Raw genomic sequence first — 20,866 nt, 5'->3', positions numbered from 1 at the left:
GAGAGAGAGCTGGAGAATGACATGGTGGTGTCACTGGTGGGGGATGAGAGACAGGGACAATCAAAGATGAGTTCAAACTCTTTGATTTAACCCACAGTGGGTGTGGGGGGGCATGGTGGTTCCACATCCTTATCAAGGAACAGGGTACAGCTAGAGGCTGGGTGAGGGCAGCCTCCATCACCCACATCGTTCGCTCAGCGTTCTGGCCCTTGGAGCTCTGTGCACCTGGGCCATCGCTCGGGCAAATTCCGGACCGTGATGCTTTTCCTTCTCTTTTCTGGGACTGGATTCACACTTTGAATCCCAGTTCAGATGGCACCTCCTTTCAAACCCAGCCTGCCCTGGTCCTCCCATCTCCTAGGCCCACAGAAAGTCGTTTCTCCCTCCAGGACGCTTCTAGTCTCTAGAGCCTAGAGCAGCTCGTCAGTCAGCCCACCTGGGCAGACAGTCTGCCAGCAGGCTTTGCTCACCTGTAAAAGGCCAGCTGGAGGGCCACCTGGATGAAGGCATCAGGACTGCATTTCTGCTTCTTGATGAATGTTTTCCCGAAGACATCAAACTTATAAACGGTGAAGTCGAGATTCTTTACTATTCTGTGGAAGAAAAAGAAGAGGTGCTGCTAAGTGCAAAATGGAATGCACGCACCACACAGTCTAACTAAGAGCTCAAGCTTGGTCTACAGCCTAGTGCCCTGGAAGTTGAGGACACAGTCCCTACCCACCAGGAACATGTGGGGTGTCAGAGACAGGCCTTGACATATGGAAATGGCAGAGGGCACGCCAGACCAGGGTTCCTCTGAGCTGAAGGTGAAGCTTTGCCNGAGAGACATTTGCATGGGAAGGGAGAATAGTGCCCACAAACAAAATCCTAGAAGCCCGTTGCCCACAGAAACAGGCCTGAAGGAGACCATTCGTGTAACCTGTCTGGGAAGGTGTGTCCCCCATCCTCAGGTTCTTTTGGCATCCTGGCTATTCTGCCAGACCGGGCACACCACCCTTGCCCAGGGAATGGCCTGTCTCTCAGATGGCTGTAAGCCATGTCTCTTCATAGAGACTCTTCCCTGTTGTGCTATGAGAGGAAAGACCTGGGGCCTCCCTGTGGTCACGGCCACCCCAGCAAAGGCTGCTCTTCTGGGCTTGGCTGGTAGCTATAAACCCCGGAAACTGCTGCTGAGCCTCTCGTGGCACACCCAGGTCCTTACTGCCCGTGAGTCACTGTCAGAGTAACAGGGAGATTCCCTGGGTCTTCACTGAGACCCCTGAGCACCTGTCATCCCTGATTGACCAGTCTCTTCCTTTGTGAGTTTGGGGTCTGGGATGATTGTCCATTGGAATATTATCTGGCAGAGTCTACACTGACCATATGTGAACACAGAGCCCTGGGCAGGCAAGCCCAAGCCTCCACTCATGTACTTCCTCAGGACGCAGATGCCCTCTGCCTGCCCCTCCTTGAATTATTCTCTCTTCCTCATGGGAGCTCAGCTCTCAGTGGGGCCATGTCAGGTTCTGGGGACCTAGAGAGACTCACCCCGCAGTCCAGCCTATTAGCCAACTTTCTTTGCAGGCTGAGTTCATGGTCACACAGACACCTGGAAGCCTCTTGCCCAAGCCGTGCCCACGCAGACCCTGCTCCCTTCCACAGGCGGCTCAGGACCCCCGAGGCTCCTCCTGTTTCCCAGCCTCGGTCCTCTCCTGGCTCCCCACCTCTGGAAAGAGAACCTTGGGGGTCCCACTCAGATCTCTGAAAGTGAGTGGGGTTTTCTCCGCCCAGGGTTTGCCAGTCTGCCAACTCACTCTCCTGAAAGCCTGCTCATCCCAAGAACAGCCCCGTCAGGTTGACAGATGGGCACCACTCGTGGAGGAATCCCGGGGCTTCTCCCACTCGCTCGCTATAGTCAGTCACCCTCCATAGCAGCCTGCGGTGGCCTCGTCCTTTCTACCCTTCGAAACTGGCCACGATCTGTCCCACTCACGCATGCTCTTCCCACAGTCCCTTCACCGGCTCCCTGAACCGCCCTGCTCAAAACCCTCCAGAGGCTCTTCATCACTGCAGGACCGCTTACCTGCCCCACAACACAAGAGCAGCAATGTGTTCACAATGTGGCCTCAACTTCCCTTTAGTGCCTCAGTTCTGGCAATTCTCTCACTTGCTGGTTTCCAAGCCTGCCTGGATCTCCTAGGAGCCTTACAAGCTTGAACAAGCTGCCTTTCTGCCTCTTCTCCTCTGCCTGCACCACGAACTCCTATCCATCCTTCAATGCCCACCATTGCAGTTCCATCCCACAATGTCCTGGTAGAATTCCACCCTTGTATCCTCTGTGAGTTCAGGTCTGTATGCCTTTCTCTGGTCTGGGCATTTTATTGTGGCACATGTTTTGGTCTGGGGGGTCTACTGGACATTTGGTCTGGAGGTCAGGGGGAGCATGGACTGCAGGCTCCAGGGCATATCCATTTTGGTGCCCTCAGCCTCTCCACAGTCCTGGCACACTCTAGAGTTTTGCACATGTTTGATGAATGAATGAACAACCGAATGAATGAATCATGCTCGCTTACCGAATGAGGGAATGAACAACCAAGGTCCAGACCTAGTTGCCAGCCTACAGCTCACTCCACAACTTGCCACCATTCTAGTGATGACACACCCATCCTGGGCCCTCCTGCATGGTCCCCGTTAGGGTCTGGGCTGCCTCCCTTCCCTTGGGGGAAAATGGCCCCCTTGTCAAGTTGCAGTGTAAATGCAAGCAAATCAAAATAGCTTGGATTCAAATGACCTATTCAAACCAGTTGTTTACTACTCCCCCACACCAAAGAAGGGGGGTGATTTCCCCGCCTTGACTCTGCTCAGTCAGGTGAAACCCACAAAAAAATAGCTTCATTTTTGCATTTTATGGAAATGATGGATACTCTAGCAAGGTTATTTCCCCGAGAGTTATAACTCCCCTTTAGTTTGAATACATTTCCATGATGGGGGTGAGGGAGGTAATGGAGGTGGGCGAGGGAAGACAAAAGAGCTGGGGTCTTTGGAAACTCCCAGGCTGCCTCATCAGCCTGGGGGGAGGGGGTCGCGCTAAGGATGGGCACAGGGTGACTCCGGAGCGTCACCCTAAAAGAGACTTGGACTTCATACCGTTGAAGTTTTTCCGCTGAAGAAGCTAAGAGGCCTTGAATTTCCGGGGAGCATTTCCAACGCAGCCTCCTGGGGGCCGGGAGCTCACTGACAGAGTCGGCTCGGACCAGTTTCTTGCTGCTCTTCACCCTGCAGACACAGAGAGGTGACCTCCCACGGCCCTGGGAGCTGCGGGCCTGGGAGCTGCAGGCAGCCTGGTTCTCAGTGGCTGGAGTTTCACTGGGGATGAGCTGCCCCCGGAAACATAGTCTGAGGCTCAGCGAAGCGGCTCAAATGAGCACGTGGCAGAGCCAGGATTCCAGCCAGTGCTGCCGGGCTCCAGAGCCCAGTATTTCTTTTCCTGTTTTCCCACTCCACTGCTTTCTACCACTGACATTTATAAAACCCTTGGAGGGAAACCGAAGAAGCAAATTGTGTTCTTTTGTCCATGAGGGCTTTTAGGGATCCTAAAGAGTTCTTAAATTGTGGTAGAGATTTATAACTGAGATTCAGAGAGAAGATTCTGGAAGGACAGAATGGGCAAGCCGTGAATAGACAAAAAGAAGTCGGTGTGTTTAAGGGATAGAGAAGCACCCAGTCCGGACAGCTTGGAAACTAGGGAGAGAGACGCAGCCCAGGGGGATGGAAGGACATGGGACCTGCCCTCCTCCATGCTGGGTCAACAGTGAGCCCAGCCTTGACTCGGAACAGCACTAGGTATTGCTCTGGGCTTCGCTGGGCCAAAGCAGGTGTTCCTTTTGGGCTGAGAATTCTTTGCCAAGCTTTCTCCTAACTGCCCCAAACCTGTTGTCCAGTCTGCCTCCCTCTGTCCATGGCAGATAAAGTATATGATGTCAAGCTGGTTTTCAAATCCACGTTTTGCTAAGAAACTTTCCAGACGAATGCAAGCCTCCCCCTTGGACCCGATGGACACCCAAATTTTTCTCAGCCTAGCTTGGCAGCCCCTTGGCAGTCTGGCTTTGCCTCCTATGGCTGCTGAAAAAGGGCCCTGCTCCCAGACTCACATGTGCTTGAGCAGATGCTCTGTGCACTGCACCAGGACGATGCCGTCGAAAGGGGAGTGTTCACACACCACGCCACAGGTGCCGTCTCTGCTCACCACAAACTACAATGAGAAGAGAGAAGTGAGGGCACATCCGATAGAGTCTGCATTTCAAACTGGCCCCTTGGCTTCAGGCCAGGCGACCTGGAGGGGACCTCTCCTCCAAGGACACCAAAGCACAAGATCTCCCCAGAAAGAATGCTTCTGGAATATGCCATGACCTCAGAAATGTGGGGTCCTCAAGGCTGCGCTGTTGTGTGACCTCCTTCCCAGAAATGCTTTGGGCACTGAGGGTAGTGCCCAAGGTTCCCTGGCTGAAGTAGCCCAGGGATCTCTGAGAGCTCACACTGAAGCTGTACATACTTTCCTCAGGTCATGGGCAAGTTCCCTCAGCTTTCGTTAAGCCCTGTTTCCCCATCACAGTGTGCACCGGGGCCACGAGCCTGTACAGCTTTGTGTGGTTATGTGTCTGAGTCCATGCTGTGTGCCTGGCCACCTTTGATTTTATTCCCAGGATCCAGACCAGACTACCTCATAGTAGATGCTCAACGATTTTGTTGAATGACTGAAAGATAATGATCCCATTCAGATGGTGTGTGGCTTCCTAGGGAGAAACAAACTGCCTCTTGATGGGAGTGAAGGAAAGGTGTTCTGAGGATGCTCCGCTCCCTGCCGTCTGGGCTTCGAGCCAGGGACCTGGGTTCCAGGTCTGACATTGCTGTCCGCCAGCTGGGCGACCTTCAACAAGACATCTCAGCTCTCTGGCTTCAGTTTGTTCCCATTTAAAATGGATCCATTAAGGCCCAGTTCCCAGGATTGAGGATTAGAGAGAAGGGATAGGAAAGGTCCACAGGAACTGTAAAGATTTTACCAAGGCTGTACTTAGCCGACTCGGAAAAGGGACACACTCAGCGTGTACAGAAGTGCTGGGAGAAAATAATAAAGACCCCAGATAAGGTGGAGCTGCCCACAGGGGCTCAGCACAGCATCACACTCAGGAGAGTCTGGTCCACTGTCCATAAGCAAACAAGGAAACAAACAAGCTATCGACATTTTTACGGCTACTCTTCCAGGGTGCTGTAACACTCAGTCACACGTGAGCTGACTCTCCTCCTGGCTTGCCCAGTCTCTCACACCTGCCAATGACCCAAATCTTTCCTCTCATTCTTCAATTTTCCACGTCGTCTTTCTCAAAACTCATCCCTTGCAGATTCTCTTCTCTTTTCCCCCAATGTCCCCTGCTTTCCTGTCCTGAGACTAGCTCTTGATCCTTTCAGTTCAGGTCCCTGCCTGTTGGGCTCCTCCAGCTCACCTGATTATCTGTCCTGCCTGCGAAAAGAGCCCAGAGGTGGGCTCCCATGTGAGGCAGGAGGGGAAGACTGTGCCCCCTCACGCATTAGTGAGTTTCTGTCCCTGTCACTAAAAGAAAGGGAGGAAAACAGTGCTTTTTAAAAACAACTCCCGAGGCTTGCTATGTTTCCGGTCCTGTACATCCATTATATCATTTCATTCCCACAGCTGCTCCATGAAAGATTACAAGCCATTAGCACCACCGGCGGAGGCTAAGACAGCTAGCGCAGCAGCAAGAGAACTCATCAGAAATAGCAGAATCAATATGCAAACCAATAAAAAGGATAACCAGGACAGAGGGGCCAGAGAAAGAGAAAAATGAAATGTTGCCTAGAAATGCTTCTGAGTGTGAGCAATGTGTGCCCAAAGCATAGAGATCGCTGGCTATTTACTATGGTCATTGTGAAAGTGGGGTGGCTTTATTTATTTTTTTTTTTTAAGTTTTTTATTTATTCCTGAGAGAGAGACAGTGTCAGCGGGGGAGGGTCAGAGAGAGAGGGAGACACAGAATCCGAAACAGGCTCCAGGCTCTGAGCTGGCTGTCAACCCAGAGCCCGACACAGGGCTCAAACCCAGGAACCGTGAGATCATGACCTGAGCCGAAGTTGGATGCTTAACCAACTGAGCCACCCAGGCGCCCCGAAAGTGGGGTGGCTTTAAAAATAAACAAGGTCAGATTCAGGAGTGACACCCTGGAGAAAAAAAAGGATGGAGGAACGGGAAGGAATGGCCCAACCCCGACTTCATCCACACCTGCATGAGTATTTTTCTCCAGGCCACAGTGAATGTCTTGTTTCTGGGTTGATGTCATGTGAACGAAGAATATATGGATTGCTTTATTTCACTTTATGACTTCCCTTCTGTGGAGATGCGGGGCTGTCCTACTTCTCAGGGACGGAGGGAGGTGTGTTGAAACAGCCAGGCCAGAGTGATAGAGATTCGGGAAAGTTGGCCTCTCTGGACATCAGACGTGATTTGTGCCAAATATGTTAAGGATGTGTTCAGTGGGACCCCAGATGTCTGTCACCTTATAGCGTGTGAAGAGAAGTGGGGAGTGAGCCCCAGGTCTGACTCGGAGGTCCCACGTGCCTGGCACAGGCTGCAGGAAGGTTAAGGGTTTGAGATGGGTTTGGGCACTTGCTCCTGAGAAGCGACACCAACACATTTCCAGGGGCGTCGGCTCCCTTGGCTCCCAGTGCAGCTTCCTAGGCAGCACAGGCCGGCGAGCGAGCCTGTTGGGCGTCCGCATGTGTCGGCTCAGGCCCCCGGCCATGCCACTGGGGAGGCTTACCTGCAGAGACTTGTCATACCAGCGGTTTGCTCCATTCTTGCTGCAGCCTCCGCCGTGAAGGAGCTGCAGTGCTCTGTTGGTGTCGCTGAGCTCCACGCCCCCCGGGGCGTCCAGACACACCAGGCAGATGCAGCGTTCAATCATGTCTAGTGCGTCCCGGTTGGTGGAATCTGTGGGCCAGGCAAACAAGGCCTTACCACCTACCCCCACAAACCCGACGTTTGAGGTCCCCTCCACAGAGCCTCACATATCACAGGCAGACACCCAGCCCTTGAGTCAGTCCCGACCCCTCTCTGAACCCCAGCATGTAGGCGATGAAGTCAGGCAGGCTGTCCGAGCTTCTGTGCGAATCCCAGCGGCCAGCTCACTCTCAGGGTCTCTGCAAGAGCCCTGCTCGCTCTTCAGCTGTGGCCAGTGCTGCCCCAAAATGGGTGGTCACTGGCCCTGCCTTCCAGGATGAGGGGGCTCATGCGGGGCCTTCTCCACGGATGTTCAACTCTTGGGCCAGCTTCTGCCAGGGGAGCAGCTCCAATCCCTCCCTCCTTGCCCCCCCACCCCACTGTGGCACTTGAGAGCCACATCTGACACATAGGCACATTTATTTGTCCTGAACTATGATTTTTGAACATTCGTTGCTGAAATTCAAACATCGGTCAGTTTCACATGAAAAGCTGAAGTGAGGGATTCGAGGTGTTGCCCTCCCTGCCCCCTGCCACGTCGGCAGTTATCTCAATGCAGAGGGCAGATGGAAGGGCCGGGCTGCCCTGAAGCCATAGCCAGGTGAGCCTCCTGGGGCCATTTCAGGCATGTGGAACTCATCAGGACAAATAGGCTAAAAGGCACTGGGTTGTGCAGGAGAAGTGTCAGCAAGGCAGCTTGACTTCTCCATGGGGGACATTGGGAATGGGATTCCTCCTGGAATAGAACTGGCCCAGCCAGATGGGCTGCCCTGGGCAGCCTCCTCTGCCTCCACCCCTTCCTCTATGCAGACTTTGGGGCTGGATGCTGTAACAGGATGAGATGCAGAGTTACCCCTCCCTCCAAGTCCCAGAGTATTCTATGCACGGAAGATGGGGTGCAAGGTATTTGGAGGCAAAGGGGCACTATGTGGCAGAGATTGCTAGCCACAGATGGCAATATCCATTCTCCCTTTAGTCACAGAGTGCCTGGTTTTAGGTTGGCATGGGGAGAACCAGAACTAAAGCTACATTGCCCAGCCTCCCTTACCATTAAGGGTAACCATGAATCTAAATTTTGCCAACAGCATTAGAAACACAATGTGATAGCTTCTAGGAGACTTCCTGAAAGATAACTAGCTTGTGCTCTTCGTCCCTCTTCCCACCTTCCTCTATCCATTGCTTGGAACACAGGTGTGATGGTTGGATCTCTAGCCTCTATTTTGGACCATATGGATGCAGGGCTACATCATTGCAGTGAGACGGAAGAAGCCTAGCCACCATGTATCATCTCTGGGTGGCTCATTTCTGGTGTACACAAGAGAGAGAGAAACCTCTGTTTTCTTTAAGCCGCTATTATTTTGGGTTTTCTGTCACACATGGCCAAATCTAATCCTAACTTATTCCATCTGGTGATGTTGGGTTCACATTCTCACACTGCAAGAATTAGCTGGAGCCAAGAAGCTGCACCCTTGGTTTATCATAGTCCTCTCTCATTCATTTAACCCCTTGATCCCTGTAGGTATTGAAATTCAAGGTCCCTGTCCAGGAGGCTGTTTGTCAGACAGAAGCATTCTGGGGGCTGAGAAGCCCTCCAAGATAACAGTCAGGACCCCTCCCCCCCACCTCTTGTCCCATCAAGGCAGGCACTTGGGCAGGCCCTGGTCCTGAGTGCTGGTCCTTCTATTTCCTGTAGTCAGCTCAAGCCGAAGCATGCAGCCCTCTGCATGTCCAGCCATACATACCTCTCTTCTCCTATCCTTCCCCTCCCTATTAGGATCCACTTACTGCTGGGTCAGAACTCTTTCTTTCAGAGCCCCTGGCTCTGGAAGCTTCTCTTCTTCAGGAGCCTCAAGCCAAAAATTATGCCCATCATCTCTAAGAGCCATCTGGAATCTGTTTTTCTGAAGTCCAGGGAATGTGTGGGAGCAGGTGTGGTTTCCACACCCTCAAGGTCAAGGTCTCCCCACAGCCTCTGTCTGCCATCTAGGTCCTGCCTGTGGGTTGGAGCCAGGCCAACAGAACCTTCCCCAGTCAATGGGAGGCTGAGTCCATATACAGCTTGACACTGCCAATGGTAGCTTGTCTTTTCTTCTGTCCAGCTAGGGACCTGGAGTGGCCCCTGATAAGGTACTGTCTGTTCCTCCCTGCTCTTGGCCTCACCTCAACCTTTCTGGGCTGCACCCTCACTGGGGTGTATGATGACTCTCCCCCACCCTAGTGCAGCAAGCCTTGAGTGGGGCCATTGTTCTGGGCACACGGATGTCAAGGCCACTTGGGTGTTGCCTGCTCTGCCCATGTGATTTCTCCAGTTCATGAGAGGTGTCCACGCATAATATAATGTGAAGAGAGTCTGCAGTCCTCACCCACCCTCTTCCTCCCACTTTTTGCAAATCCCTCTCAGAGCAAGTCTCACTCTGGGAAAGAGGTTGACAAGCAAGCCAGCCCAACCTTGGGTCATCTGCTCCCCACTTCCTGTCTAGATGAGGGTTTGGAGAGCACTGCACTTTCAGGACCCCTCTTGGTCCCAGTGGGGCCAGGATGACTCATTATCTTCTGCATGGCTTCCTGGGATTTCCTGGGGTCTGATCAACTTCAAGGCTTTAGGCCATGTCCTAAAGATCTAAAGGTTTACCAGTTGAAGCCCTGAGGAACTGCCCTTCCCTCTACTCCCCAGTGTAGTGCTGTCACTGGGCTATCCTCTTCAACCTGAAATTACTCCTATTGCCCACAAGGTTGAATCTAAATATAGCCCTTTGGGTCCCATGGCTCATCATGCTGCCCCTCTGGGGTCACCTCCCCTGAATCCCTGCATGGACCTCATACTTCCTGCTGCTCCTTAGACAGCAGGGCTCATTCATCTCTACATCATAGCATAGGCTGTCCCACTGTGGGGTGGGGGGTGGGGGGGCTCCTTTCCTACTCTGCCTACAGAGCTTCACTATAAACCCCTCCTGAGCTCCTCTAACAGGACTGGCCCTGTGCCTGGTGTAGGGAGAACAGCTTAGACAGAGTTCCTGTGCTCCAGAACTCTCTATACCCAGAGCATGCTGGCTTGGCTGCCTGCTCAGTGCAGACAAGGAACCTCTACTCAGTCCAGCAGGCTGGCCTCATAGCGCCTGGGTTCAGGGCTAGACAGTCCCCTCTATACCTGTTGTCTCCTACCGCACTGTGCATGACCCTACAGCACAAGACCCTGCTGCTGACCTCAGGCCTCCCTATGTTTCAAGCAATCACGCCAGTCCAGCTCCAGAAACCCTGATCTGGTCCACTCTTCCATGTCTGTGAGCTTGCAGAGGGTGTGGCCTGGGTCCCCAGTCCAGGTGGGCACAGGAAGGTATCCATGGCTGGCAGTGTACTTGAGTGCACATGGACAGTGAGGCCGAGATCTGTGTACACAGCTCAGAGCAGGAGCCTGAAGGAGCCGATCTGGCAAACAGGAAAGGCCCATGGACTCTTGAGGGTCAGAGAACCTTTGGGGCATGGAGCCTCATGGGATGGGGAAATGGTGAGAGGTTGGGAGGGGATGGAGATAGGGAAAGGATTCCTTGCCCTTTGCAAGGCTCCCAGATCTGCCTCTCTCTGCTCCAATAGGAGTCCCTGACTAATGGCCCTGGTGCCTGGCACTGCCCTATGTGCTGTTCTGAGAGTTCATTTGGGCTTCCAGGCTGGCTGGTGACTTCAGAGCATGGAGAAGCCTTGACCAGGCTGGGATCCAATTTAAATAGGCAGAGAGGAAGGGAAAAACATGTCAGGAGGGAGATAACAGTGCTGGAAAAGGTTCTGAGGGCTGGGGTGTGGACACCCAGGATTATGGGTGTAGGTTGTGGGTGAGCAGACCGCTCCAGGCTGCAGCTCACCCCCAGATTATAGGTAAAGGCATGTAAGATGTAGGTGAGCTTGAAGAATGCAGTGAAGTGACACTATTAGCTACCCTTTGTTGAGCACCTGCTATGTGCCAGGCATCTATTAAGCCCTCATATTGATGAACAGGAGACAGCCATTTTTGTCATCCCCATTCACAGAGAAGCTAAATGTCTTGTGTAAGATCACCCAGTAAATGGAGGGAGCTAGACTTGATCCCAGGCATGCAACCGCAATACCCAGGCTGAAACAGATCCGGAATGTGGATTTCACCTAGCAACAGCAAGGAACCCCCAAAGAATCTTGGGCTGGGTTGATATGGTCAGAACAGAGTCTAGGATGCCTAGGAGCTTGGGGAAGATGTGGATCTGGAGGACAGTTAAGGGACCATGGGAAGTCCCAGTGCTGCATACCTTGGCCCTGTTGGCCATGTCTCAGTGAGCTCTGGGAGCCCAGGCTGGGTATCTGCCTACACTAAAATTTCCTCAGAATAGTCCCAAAGCTATTTCCTTAGAATAGCTCCAAAGCTATTCCTTTAGAATAGCTCCTAAAGTGGAGCGGGCAGGCTATAGCTCCCCCTGGAAACTCAAAGCAGGCCTGTCCAGCCAGGATGCTGGGGAGGAGGCCTAACACATCCTCTGGGCAGGAGAGCAGAAGCTTTGCACACTCCTTCCCAGATGGACAACTTGAAACTAGCAACAAAGACATCTCCCCAGGCATCAGTGCCTCAGCCGCCTCCAGGAAAGAGAGAGATGGACCCCTGAGGAGGGGCTGAGCATGTGGGTTGTGCAGGGCCCCAGAGCTCAGCACCAACCAACAGTAACCAGGTCCTGGCTCATTAAACAGGGTGAGATGGGAGCAGGACAGCAGAGCTGGGATGCCAGGTGGCCTTGCAAATGAACTCCCTGCATACAAGCAGCTGATCGGTCAAAGGCTGACAAGTTTATCGTGTAAGGCAGAAAATGAACTACACCCAAACTCATCCACCATGACTCTGGCCCGAATGTAATGGAAACGGGAGGCGGTGGGCTGGAGGCACGCGGCAGGAGCCGTTTGTCTTGTGACATTCTCATCGAGCACATGGAGGTTCGTTTAATGTGGTAAATCAATCTTCCTCAAGGAGCCCCTGCTTAATAGTGAGAAGTCGGAGTTGAGTAATAGGAGGAGCTAGCTCTGCCACCCACGCCTAGGGAGTTGACAGCTCGGTGACGTGGAAATTTCAGAGGCCACAAGGCCTTGGAGGGCCCTGGAGCCTCTGTTAGAGACCGAAAGCTTATAGACTGTGACTAAGGTGAGCAAAAATGAATGGAACACAGCACCCCTGTCGTGGAGGGCTGCAGAACTCAGGTGCTGCTCCCCAACACCTCCACCTGTTCACACACATGCGCTTACACACAGCTCTATTTTGGACACTTGCCTTCTCTGGTCTATCCCCTAGGACAGTGGCTCAAGTCAGATCTCTACCGTCCTGCCTCATGTGATGTAGGGAGATGGAGACCCTGGGCTCCTTTTAGGAGGCTTAGGGCTTCTAAACCTTTGTCAAGTCCATCTGAGCAGCTTTTCTGCCTAGATAAAGGGATTGTCTCTCCTTCTGGGATGGAAATTTGCCATCACACAACCCATATTCTTCTCTAACCCAGTTCCCAAAGGTTATGAAAATTCCAATGAAAGTATTTCCTGCCCAATAACACCTGCATTTGCACAGCAGAAATGCTTTGACTTGAGTTACAAAATCCTCTTGAAAGAGCTCAAAAGGAGGGACTTCTGCTTCCAGGAACATCAAGCAGACTTTTCCCTGTTCCTTCTACTAAAAACCCTGGATATTATATTTAAAACAAACATAACAAGACTCTGAAAGATGGAGAGAGGTGGACGCACTGGGGATCTCAAGACCCAAGGCACAGAATGATGATGAATTCCCTGGCTGTTCTGGACTAAATAGTGTTCCATCTGCCCTGAAATTCATATATGGAAGCTTTAACCCTCAATGTGACTGTATTTAAAGATGAGACCTTATTTAATGAGGTAATTAAGGTTAAGTGAGGTCATAAGCGTGAGGCCCGTGAGAAGAGGAAGAGACACCAGAGATGTGTGTGCACAGAGAAAAGACAATTTGAGGATGCAGTGAGACGGTGGTCATCTGCGAGCCAAAGACTTCAGGAGAAACTAACCTTGCCAACACCTTGACCTTGGACTTCTAGCCACCAGAATGGTGATAGATAAATTTATGTTGTTTAAGCCACTCAGATGAATACACTGGGTTTTCTGTTTTACCTAGAATATCCCAGGCTTAGAGCTCAAATAGCAATAACATAAAACACAAACAAATGTAGACCAAAAAAAAAAAAAAGCCCAATAAAAGCCTACTTTCTTTAGCCAAAGGACCAGGAAAGAGGCATACTAGCAAGACAGAAACATTTTTAGATCATAACCTTTCTCCATGCCAACAAAAGCAGAGTGAGGAGCCTAGACTTCTACCATCAGTGGTGTGTACTGAAGCTTGTCAGCCTCTGAGGGTATCAGAGAAGGCACAGTCTCAGATAGAAGCCGGGACATCCATTTCCATTGGGCAGTATCCACCACCTCAATTGCTCCGCATACAGCATTAATCGAGACTATGCGAGACTATGCAGGGGTCTTGAATTCCCACTCCCACTAGGAGTAACAAGGAACGCCCTCCCCTGGGGTGTGAATATAGGTCTCATGAGAAACTTGGACTTCTGTCTCCACCTCACTGTATCAAGGCAGCACCCACCCCGTTCTCCTGCTGGAGTGGTGTTGGAGAAAGCCAGCTAAAACAGGTTTAAATAACGCCCAGCGTCTTACAGTGTAACACATCTAGGTTTCAATAGAAAATCACTTATACCAAGAACCAGGGAAATCTCAGCTGGAATGAAAAAAAGACAATCAGTATATGCCCACTACTGACATGACTGGAATGTTAGAATTATGTGACAAATATTTTAAAATTAATCATTGTAATACTGAAAAAGTCTGTGGGACAAAAGACCTTAATCATGTCATTGGAGTCTCAGAAGAAGAGGAAAAAGAGCAGAGCAAGAAAGTACTCAGAGAAATAATGGCCAAAAACTTCCTAAATTTGGCAAAAGACATAAACTTAAAGATTCAAGATTCAGTTAATTTCACAAGGGATAAATTTTTTAAAAATTCCACATCAAGACATAATCATAGTCAAACTTATGAAAACTAAAGACAAAGTCTTGAAATCAGAGAGAAATGATGCTTTATCTATAGGAAAAGATAGATATTTAAATTACTTTCTAATTTCTCATCAGAAACCATGAAGGCCGGTAGGAAGTGACACAACTGTTTTCAAGTACTGAGAGAAGACCATCAGCCCAGAATTCTATAGCTTCCTTCAGGAAGGAAGGGGAAATCAAGAATTCTTAGATGAAGAAAAACTAAGAGAATTTATCCCCAGCAGACCTGCCCTAAAAGAAAAGCTAAAGGAATTTCCACCCAAAGAGAGGAAGTTATATAAAGAAAGGAACATGGAAACATTAAGAAGAAAGAAGAACAACAGAAAGAGTAAATATTGTAGTAAATAAATGTTCATTCTCTTTTTGAGTTTTTAAAATTATATTTCACTGTTGAAGCAAAATTATAGCACTGCTTGATGTGGCTCTAAATTTATACTAGAGGAAATATTTAAGACAATTATTTATATCAGAGGAAATATTTCAGATAAGTATATTATAAATAGGGGAGAATAAAGGGTGATAAACTTTCTACATTTCACTAGAACTTGCAAAATATATATACAGAGAGAGAGAGAAACCACTAGAGAAAACTATAAAGATACACTAAAAACATTATAATAAATCAAAGTGGAATTCTAAAAAAATGTTCAAGTAACCCATAGGAAGGAAAAGGAAAGCAAGAACTGAAAAACAGAGGTGACTAAAAATAAAATGGCAGCATGAAATCCCAGCATATCAATAATTACAGTGATAGAAATTGACAAAGTAAATTTTAAAAGACATCCTAGTTATAGTCTATCTATAAGAAACTCAAATCAAATATAATGATATATATTGGCTGAAAGTAAAAGAAGGAAAAAGATATATGAAACAAACATTAATAAAAAGAAGGCAGGAGTTGCTGTATTGATATCAGATTAAGTAAGCTTGAGAGCAAAGAAAATTACCAGAGACATTGAGGAGCATTACATAGAACAAAATGGTCAGTCTACCAGAGTGCCATGGTGGCTCAGTAGGTTAAGCGTCCAGCTCCTGAGTTCAGCTCAGGTCATGATCTCACAGTTTGTGAGTCTGAGCCCCACATCAGGCTCCACACTGATAGTGCAGAGTCTGCCTGGGATTCTACCTCTCCGTCTTTCTGCCTCTCCCCTCCTAGTGCTCTCTCTCTCTCTCAAAATAAATAAACAAACATTAAGAAAAAAAACCTAAACATGCAGATATCAATTTTATTCCTGGACATTTTTCCTAAAATGAAAACTTATAATAACATAAAAACCTGTATGTGTGTGTATATATATATATTATATATATATAATATAAATGTAAATCTATATAATNTATATAGTTTATAGCTACGATATACTATAGTAGCTTTATCTGAATAGCCAAAAAGTAGGAACAACTCGGATGTCCTCCAATGGATGAATGATATCAACTACATACCAAAGAATAAATAAAAACATATGAACTATTGAGACATTGGGACAATGTGAATGAATCTCCAGAGAATTATGCCAAGTGAAAAAAAGCCAGTCTCAGAAGGTTACATGCTGTACGATTCCATTTGTATAACATTCCGAAAACAATTACATTACAGAAATGAAGACAGATTCCGGTTGTCAGGGGTTAAAGAGGGATGGGGGTGGAAGGGAAGTGGGCTGTGATATCCTGATTGTGATAGTGTACTAGAATTTTACAAGATTAATATCTTGTAATTCAGGGGAAAAGCGTACAAGTGAGATTATTTTTATTTTTCTATTTTTATTTTTTGAAAGAGAGAGAGAGCGAGCCAGCAAGCTGGGGAGCGGTAGAGAGAGAGGGTGAGAAAAACCCCAAGCAGGCTCCAAGCTGTCAGTGCGGAGCCGGATGTGGGGCTTGAGTTCACGAACTGTGAGATCATGCATGACCTGAGCTGAAACCAAGAGTCAGAGGCTTAACTAAGCCACCCAGGTGCCCCCAGGTGAGAGTATTTTTTACAAGCCCTGTGCATCTATAATTATTCCCAAATAAGTTCAATTTAATTTTTAAAAAACCCCTCAAAAACCAAGCATTGCTCTTTCTCCTGAGTTTGAAACACCCTTCCCACAGGGGCAGATTTAAGGAGCTATCTTCTGGAAGCTACACTTCTGGAAGCTAATTCTGGAAGCTACACTTCCAGAATTAGGGGAGGGGTGGTGACTTGAGAAGGGCAGTTTAAAAAAAACACCTCCCACCTACTTTGTACCCCAAATATCATAGAACAGAAAGCGAGAGCCAGAGAGACAGCATCTGAGGAGAAAGGGAAGAACAGGGGTGTCTGAGCGTGAGCATACAGAGCATGTGGTATGTGGGGGGCCCAGGGGAAGCAAAAGGGCACCTGGAGTTAATAAGGGTTAGGGTTCTGCGGCAAGGAGTACAGGCCATTCAGTCTAAGGCCACGGGTCACTGTCACTGACCGAATGGACGTTCAACAGGTACCCATTTGCAGTTCATCAGATTTTTCCAGAAAGGGTGTGGGCCTTGGCCAAACCATTCCCAGAGTGTTTTCCAAATCTAATAAGAGTTAGCATTTAGCAAACAGCCTCTGTGCGCCAGGCACCAGACCACCTGCTTGGTAGCCTCGCTGCAAACCCTGGGTCCTGTCTGCAGGCCAGGGCTATCATCTCCATGTCCTGGCCTAGGAAGGCAGGCTCCGGGGCACAACAGGGAGGGCCAGGTCAAGCCCAAGCCTCTTGCCCCTGACCCTATGCCTCTCCCTGCCTGGATGCCGTCGTCCACAGGAGCCTTCATGTTTCCACTGTGGGAGGGAGACAATGGCCACGGCAACACCACCCTCCTACCCCCGAGGGAGAAAACCAGCATTCAGCCTTGGGAGCCCAGGAGGTATTTCTGGGCCAATTAAATCAGAGAGGCTGTTATTGCTAATGTGTAATTGGTTTTAAAATCAGCAGACTTGCCTATCTCTGGATGACAGTATTTAAATAGCAAAATGCCCATCCCGAGTGGTTCTTGTAAACCATGACTGAGGCCTTCTCCAGACGCAGCCGCCTTCTGTCAGTTCCCTCCTTGAAAGCAGTGGCTCAGCTCTAATTGGCTGCTGGGGATAAATATTTACGGCACTGTGTAAACAGAAGCATCTGCCCAAAGTCTGTTCGCAGGATCTCCACGCAGCACCCAGGAAAGCCAGTGGGCACCAGGGTGGGGGTGTGGGCTCTCCGAGTTGGCTATCCTTTTCCTACAAATTGACAAGCGCTGTAGTCTTCCAGACTCAGGGCAGAATGTCTAATTAAATTTCCAGACCAGGATAACAGTGTTGGTCTTCCCGGGTTCAGGAAGGCCAAAGCTTCAAGGCTGTTCAGGAAGGGAGGTCCTGAGAGGTTACGCATGCCCCTCCTGAGGCCCCAAATCCCACCCTGCCTGCCTGGCCCTGAGGATCTCAGGCTTGGGGGACAGATGACCTGATTCCACCACTGATCACCTCTAAGGGTGAAGACTACCTCAGCCTGTTGGAGACACAGCTTCCTATGTTCTGTGGGGATGAAATCCCCACCTCACAGGCTATACTGAAAACTGAAAGCAGCAAGGGACAGAAAGGGCCCAGGATAAGGCCAGCATCAAGGGGGACCTCCATGCATAGTAGCTGCCAATATTTGCAGAAGCTGATCCCAACCTGAGCCACATTTGAAGATGCTTTAAAAATACAGATTTCTGGGGCACCTGGGTGGCTCAGCTAGTTAAACATCTGACTCTTGGTTTTGGCTTAGGTCATGATCTCACAGTTCATGAGTTCATGAGCGCCCCGTGCTGCGCTCTGCACTGACAGTGTAGAGCCTACTTGGGATTCTCTCTCTCGCCTTCTCTTTCTGCCCCTCCCTCGTTTGTGTGCACTTTTTGTTCCCCCTCTCTTTCAAAATAAATAAATAAACAACAACAAAAGGAAACTGTGGTCCAAGGCCATTTAAAATATATATATTCAGATTCCTAGGTCACCCGGCTGGCTCAGTTGGTTAAGCATCTGACTCTTGGTTTCCGCTCAGGTCATGATCACACAGTTTTATGAGTTCAAGCCCCACATTGGGGTCGGCCAGGCTCATTCTGGCATTGCAGCACCTGCTTGGGATTCAATCTCTCTCCCTCTCTCTCTGTCCCTTCCCTGCTCGCACTGTCTTTGTCTCTCTCAAAATAAACACATAACCTTAAAAAAAATTACAAATTCCTTGGTCTCATTCTTATCCCCCCGCAAATTGCTTGAGACTCCAGAATCTTTTCTAAGGGGCTCTCTGGATGATCCTGATGTTGTCAGCCAACCCCGTCACACCAACCTCAACCCACTTGGGCTTAGCCTTGTGTCCCACGTGGCAAAGGAAGCCCTCCTGAGCTACGACAGGCAGATGGGTGAGGTCCCCAGCTTCCCTCTGGGTTCCTGTTGGAGACACTCCTTTGGTTTTATCCTGTCCACTCTTGTCCTAACAATTCTGCTTATTCCAGTCTCTCCCAAAAGACCTCAGGCTTCTGTGAGGCAGTGATGGTCCTGCTGGGTCGCTTAGCCCTTGGACCCCCAGGAGGGCATTCTGTGTTGGCTGTGGATGATTAGGCTGAAGACAGAGATGACAATACACACACCTGTCCTGGACCATATTCTCAGAGATCTCTTGTGAGAAGCACTGGGGGCAGTGTCTAGGGGGTGTAGGAACATGGGGCACAGAGAGGGAGCATGGGCTTTATGGCAGACAGCTGGCTGCCCTGGTCTGTGAGCTCCATCCTCTCAATGTCATAGCATAGGAGGGGGTGGGGGAGCCTGTGGGCTGGCAGCAGGAGCTGTCTTGATTGGAGGGCAGGGTGAAAGATCAGGGTCCCGTTTTCTAATGAGAAAGCGTTGATAAAATCAATTGCCCCTCTGGGCCTCAGTTGACCCTATGAGAATTCAGAGGCAGATTTTGTCTGAGCTCAGGTGTCTCAGTCCAGACCTCCACCATGACAGGAAGAGCTCAGCTTGGCTGAAGCCTTCTGCTGGGCAGCACCTTCTGGGCCCAGAGCCCACAGGCATTGGTGTCTGCCCAGGTCCCAGGAAGGGAGGTGGAGACCTTGGGACTTGGACTTTCCATTGTGCTAATTGTGATATTGTTGTGGGTGGTCAGACTCCCACCCCGGCCTCTACAACCACATTTGGAACCAGGAGAGTACCTCCCCAGAAGTTGAGGATTTGGGAGCGTTTGCAACGATCGCCACCATCCCTGGGTCTCTTGCTGGCACTCCCATGCCCTTCCACTCTAGTGTCCCCTCCATGGGCTCATCCTCCCCCCTCCCCCTTCCTGAACCCCTTATGACATCTGAGTAGTGATGGTGGATCCCCTTGCCTTGTCAATCTCTTCTGAAAGTGTTCTGTTCACCTTCTGCCCCAACAGGAGTGGGGGGACCGCTTAAGGGAAACACTTCCCTGTGTCCTCTCACAGGAGACTGTTTTCCTTCACACTCATACACTCAGGACCAGGTAGGGTAGGTGGCTTTCTTCTCTCTGTTCCTGCTCCTGAACAGCTCTTCCCTGATTTTCCTCTGGAGCCATAGCTCTTAGACTTCTACCTTCCAACCCCCATCACTATCACTCTCCTGTTGCTGTGTTCCCCTGATTCCCTCACAAGTTCCCATCAAGCAGATCTGGGCTCCTGGTTCACCTTCTTCCTCCCCATAACCAATGATGGCTCCAGCCATCTTTCCTACAGCCTGAACACCTGTGCAGAGGAGCCAGCCCACAGGGACCCTCCTCTCTCAGTCCCTCAATCTTCCACCTTTGACAGACCAACCTCAGCATCCACTCCCACAATCACACGTGGGAGCTCATCACAACCAGGAACTGACCCCCTTTGTAGTCTCAGTTTCAAGCATCCCACACTCAGACCACACTCTTGACTTTCTGATTCACACGCTCTGTTACTCCCCCTTCTGCAGCATGTCTTATCTTACTGACCCCCTCAAAACCATCGACCCCACTACCTATTTCCAGTATCCGTCATCCACCTCTGTCATTTACTTCCCTCCTGTCATGGGCTGAATTGTGTCCTCTCAAAGTCCCCAAGTTGAAGTCCTAACTCCCCAATATCTCAGAAAAGGACTGTATTTTGAAATGGGGTCTTTACTGAGGTAATGAAAGTAAAATGAGGTCCTAACCCAACATAACTGGTGTCCTCCTAAGAACAGATTAGAACACAGATGCATACAGAAGGAAGACCATGGGAAGATACAGGGAGAAGATGGCCATTGACAGGGAGAGAGGCCTCAGAAGAAACCAATCATGTCCACACCTTGATCTCAGACTTCTAGCCTTCAGAACTGTGAGAAAATACATTTCTGCTGTTTAAGCTATGCAGTCTGTGGTACTTTGTTATGATGATCCAAGCAAACTATTACACCTCCTTACTCATCTCATATTCCAACACTGTAACCATTCTCTTACCATATCTCCCCACCCCCACCTTGGTTATATTCTCCTACCTTGGCTTAACCTGGTGACCCACTTTCTCTTTGCCTGAACCTGAGAAGCTGAACATTGTGAGGGGAAAATATTGCAAAAACAAGACTAATTAGTTTCTCCTAAAATGTATGACCCCCAAACCCACAAATATGAGCTCAACACAGTCGATAAATCTAATCAAGTTTTCCAAGAGGGTATTTCATGCATTCTCTCTTGTCTTCAGAATCCCACCCTGCCTCTCTCAGCTCATGGCCATAGCTCTGCTGATCGGAGACCAGAAGCCACCAGTCAGGAACCTCTTCATATTCCTACCACCACAGCTATAGACCCATGGACCACAGGCCCAGC

General features: G+C 49.7%; 1 protein-coding gene across 1 annotated transcript in view; it reads right to left on the bottom strand.

Annotated features, from left to right (window-relative positions):
• CHAT (choline O-acetyltransferase) overlaps window positions 1-20,866 on the bottom strand; it is a 41,737-nt gene that overhangs the window by 8,488 nt on the left and 12,383 nt on the right. The window contains exons 7-10 of the mRNA XM_077746443.1: window positions 6,810-6,979; window positions 4,131-4,231; window positions 3,127-3,255; window positions 471-593 (exon numbers count right to left, since the gene is read on the bottom strand). Coding sequence (XP_077602569.1) covers window positions 471-593; window positions 3,127-3,255; window positions 4,131-4,231; window positions 6,810-6,979 — 523 coding nt within the window. The remainder of the gene's footprint in view (window positions 1-470; window positions 594-3,126; window positions 3,256-4,130; window positions 4,232-6,809; window positions 6,980-20,866) is intronic.

This window comes from Crocuta crocuta, unplaced genomic scaffold (assembly GCF_008692635.1).
Source record: "Crocuta crocuta isolate KB4526 unplaced genomic scaffold, BGI_CrCroc_1.0 scaffold28, whole genome shotgun sequence".
In the NCBI taxonomy this organism is placed as follows: domain Eukaryota; kingdom Metazoa; phylum Chordata; class Mammalia; order Carnivora; family Hyaenidae; genus Crocuta; species Crocuta crocuta.
Note: the sequence above shows the minus strand (reverse complement) of the source record. Positions and strands in the feature narration are given on the sequence as shown.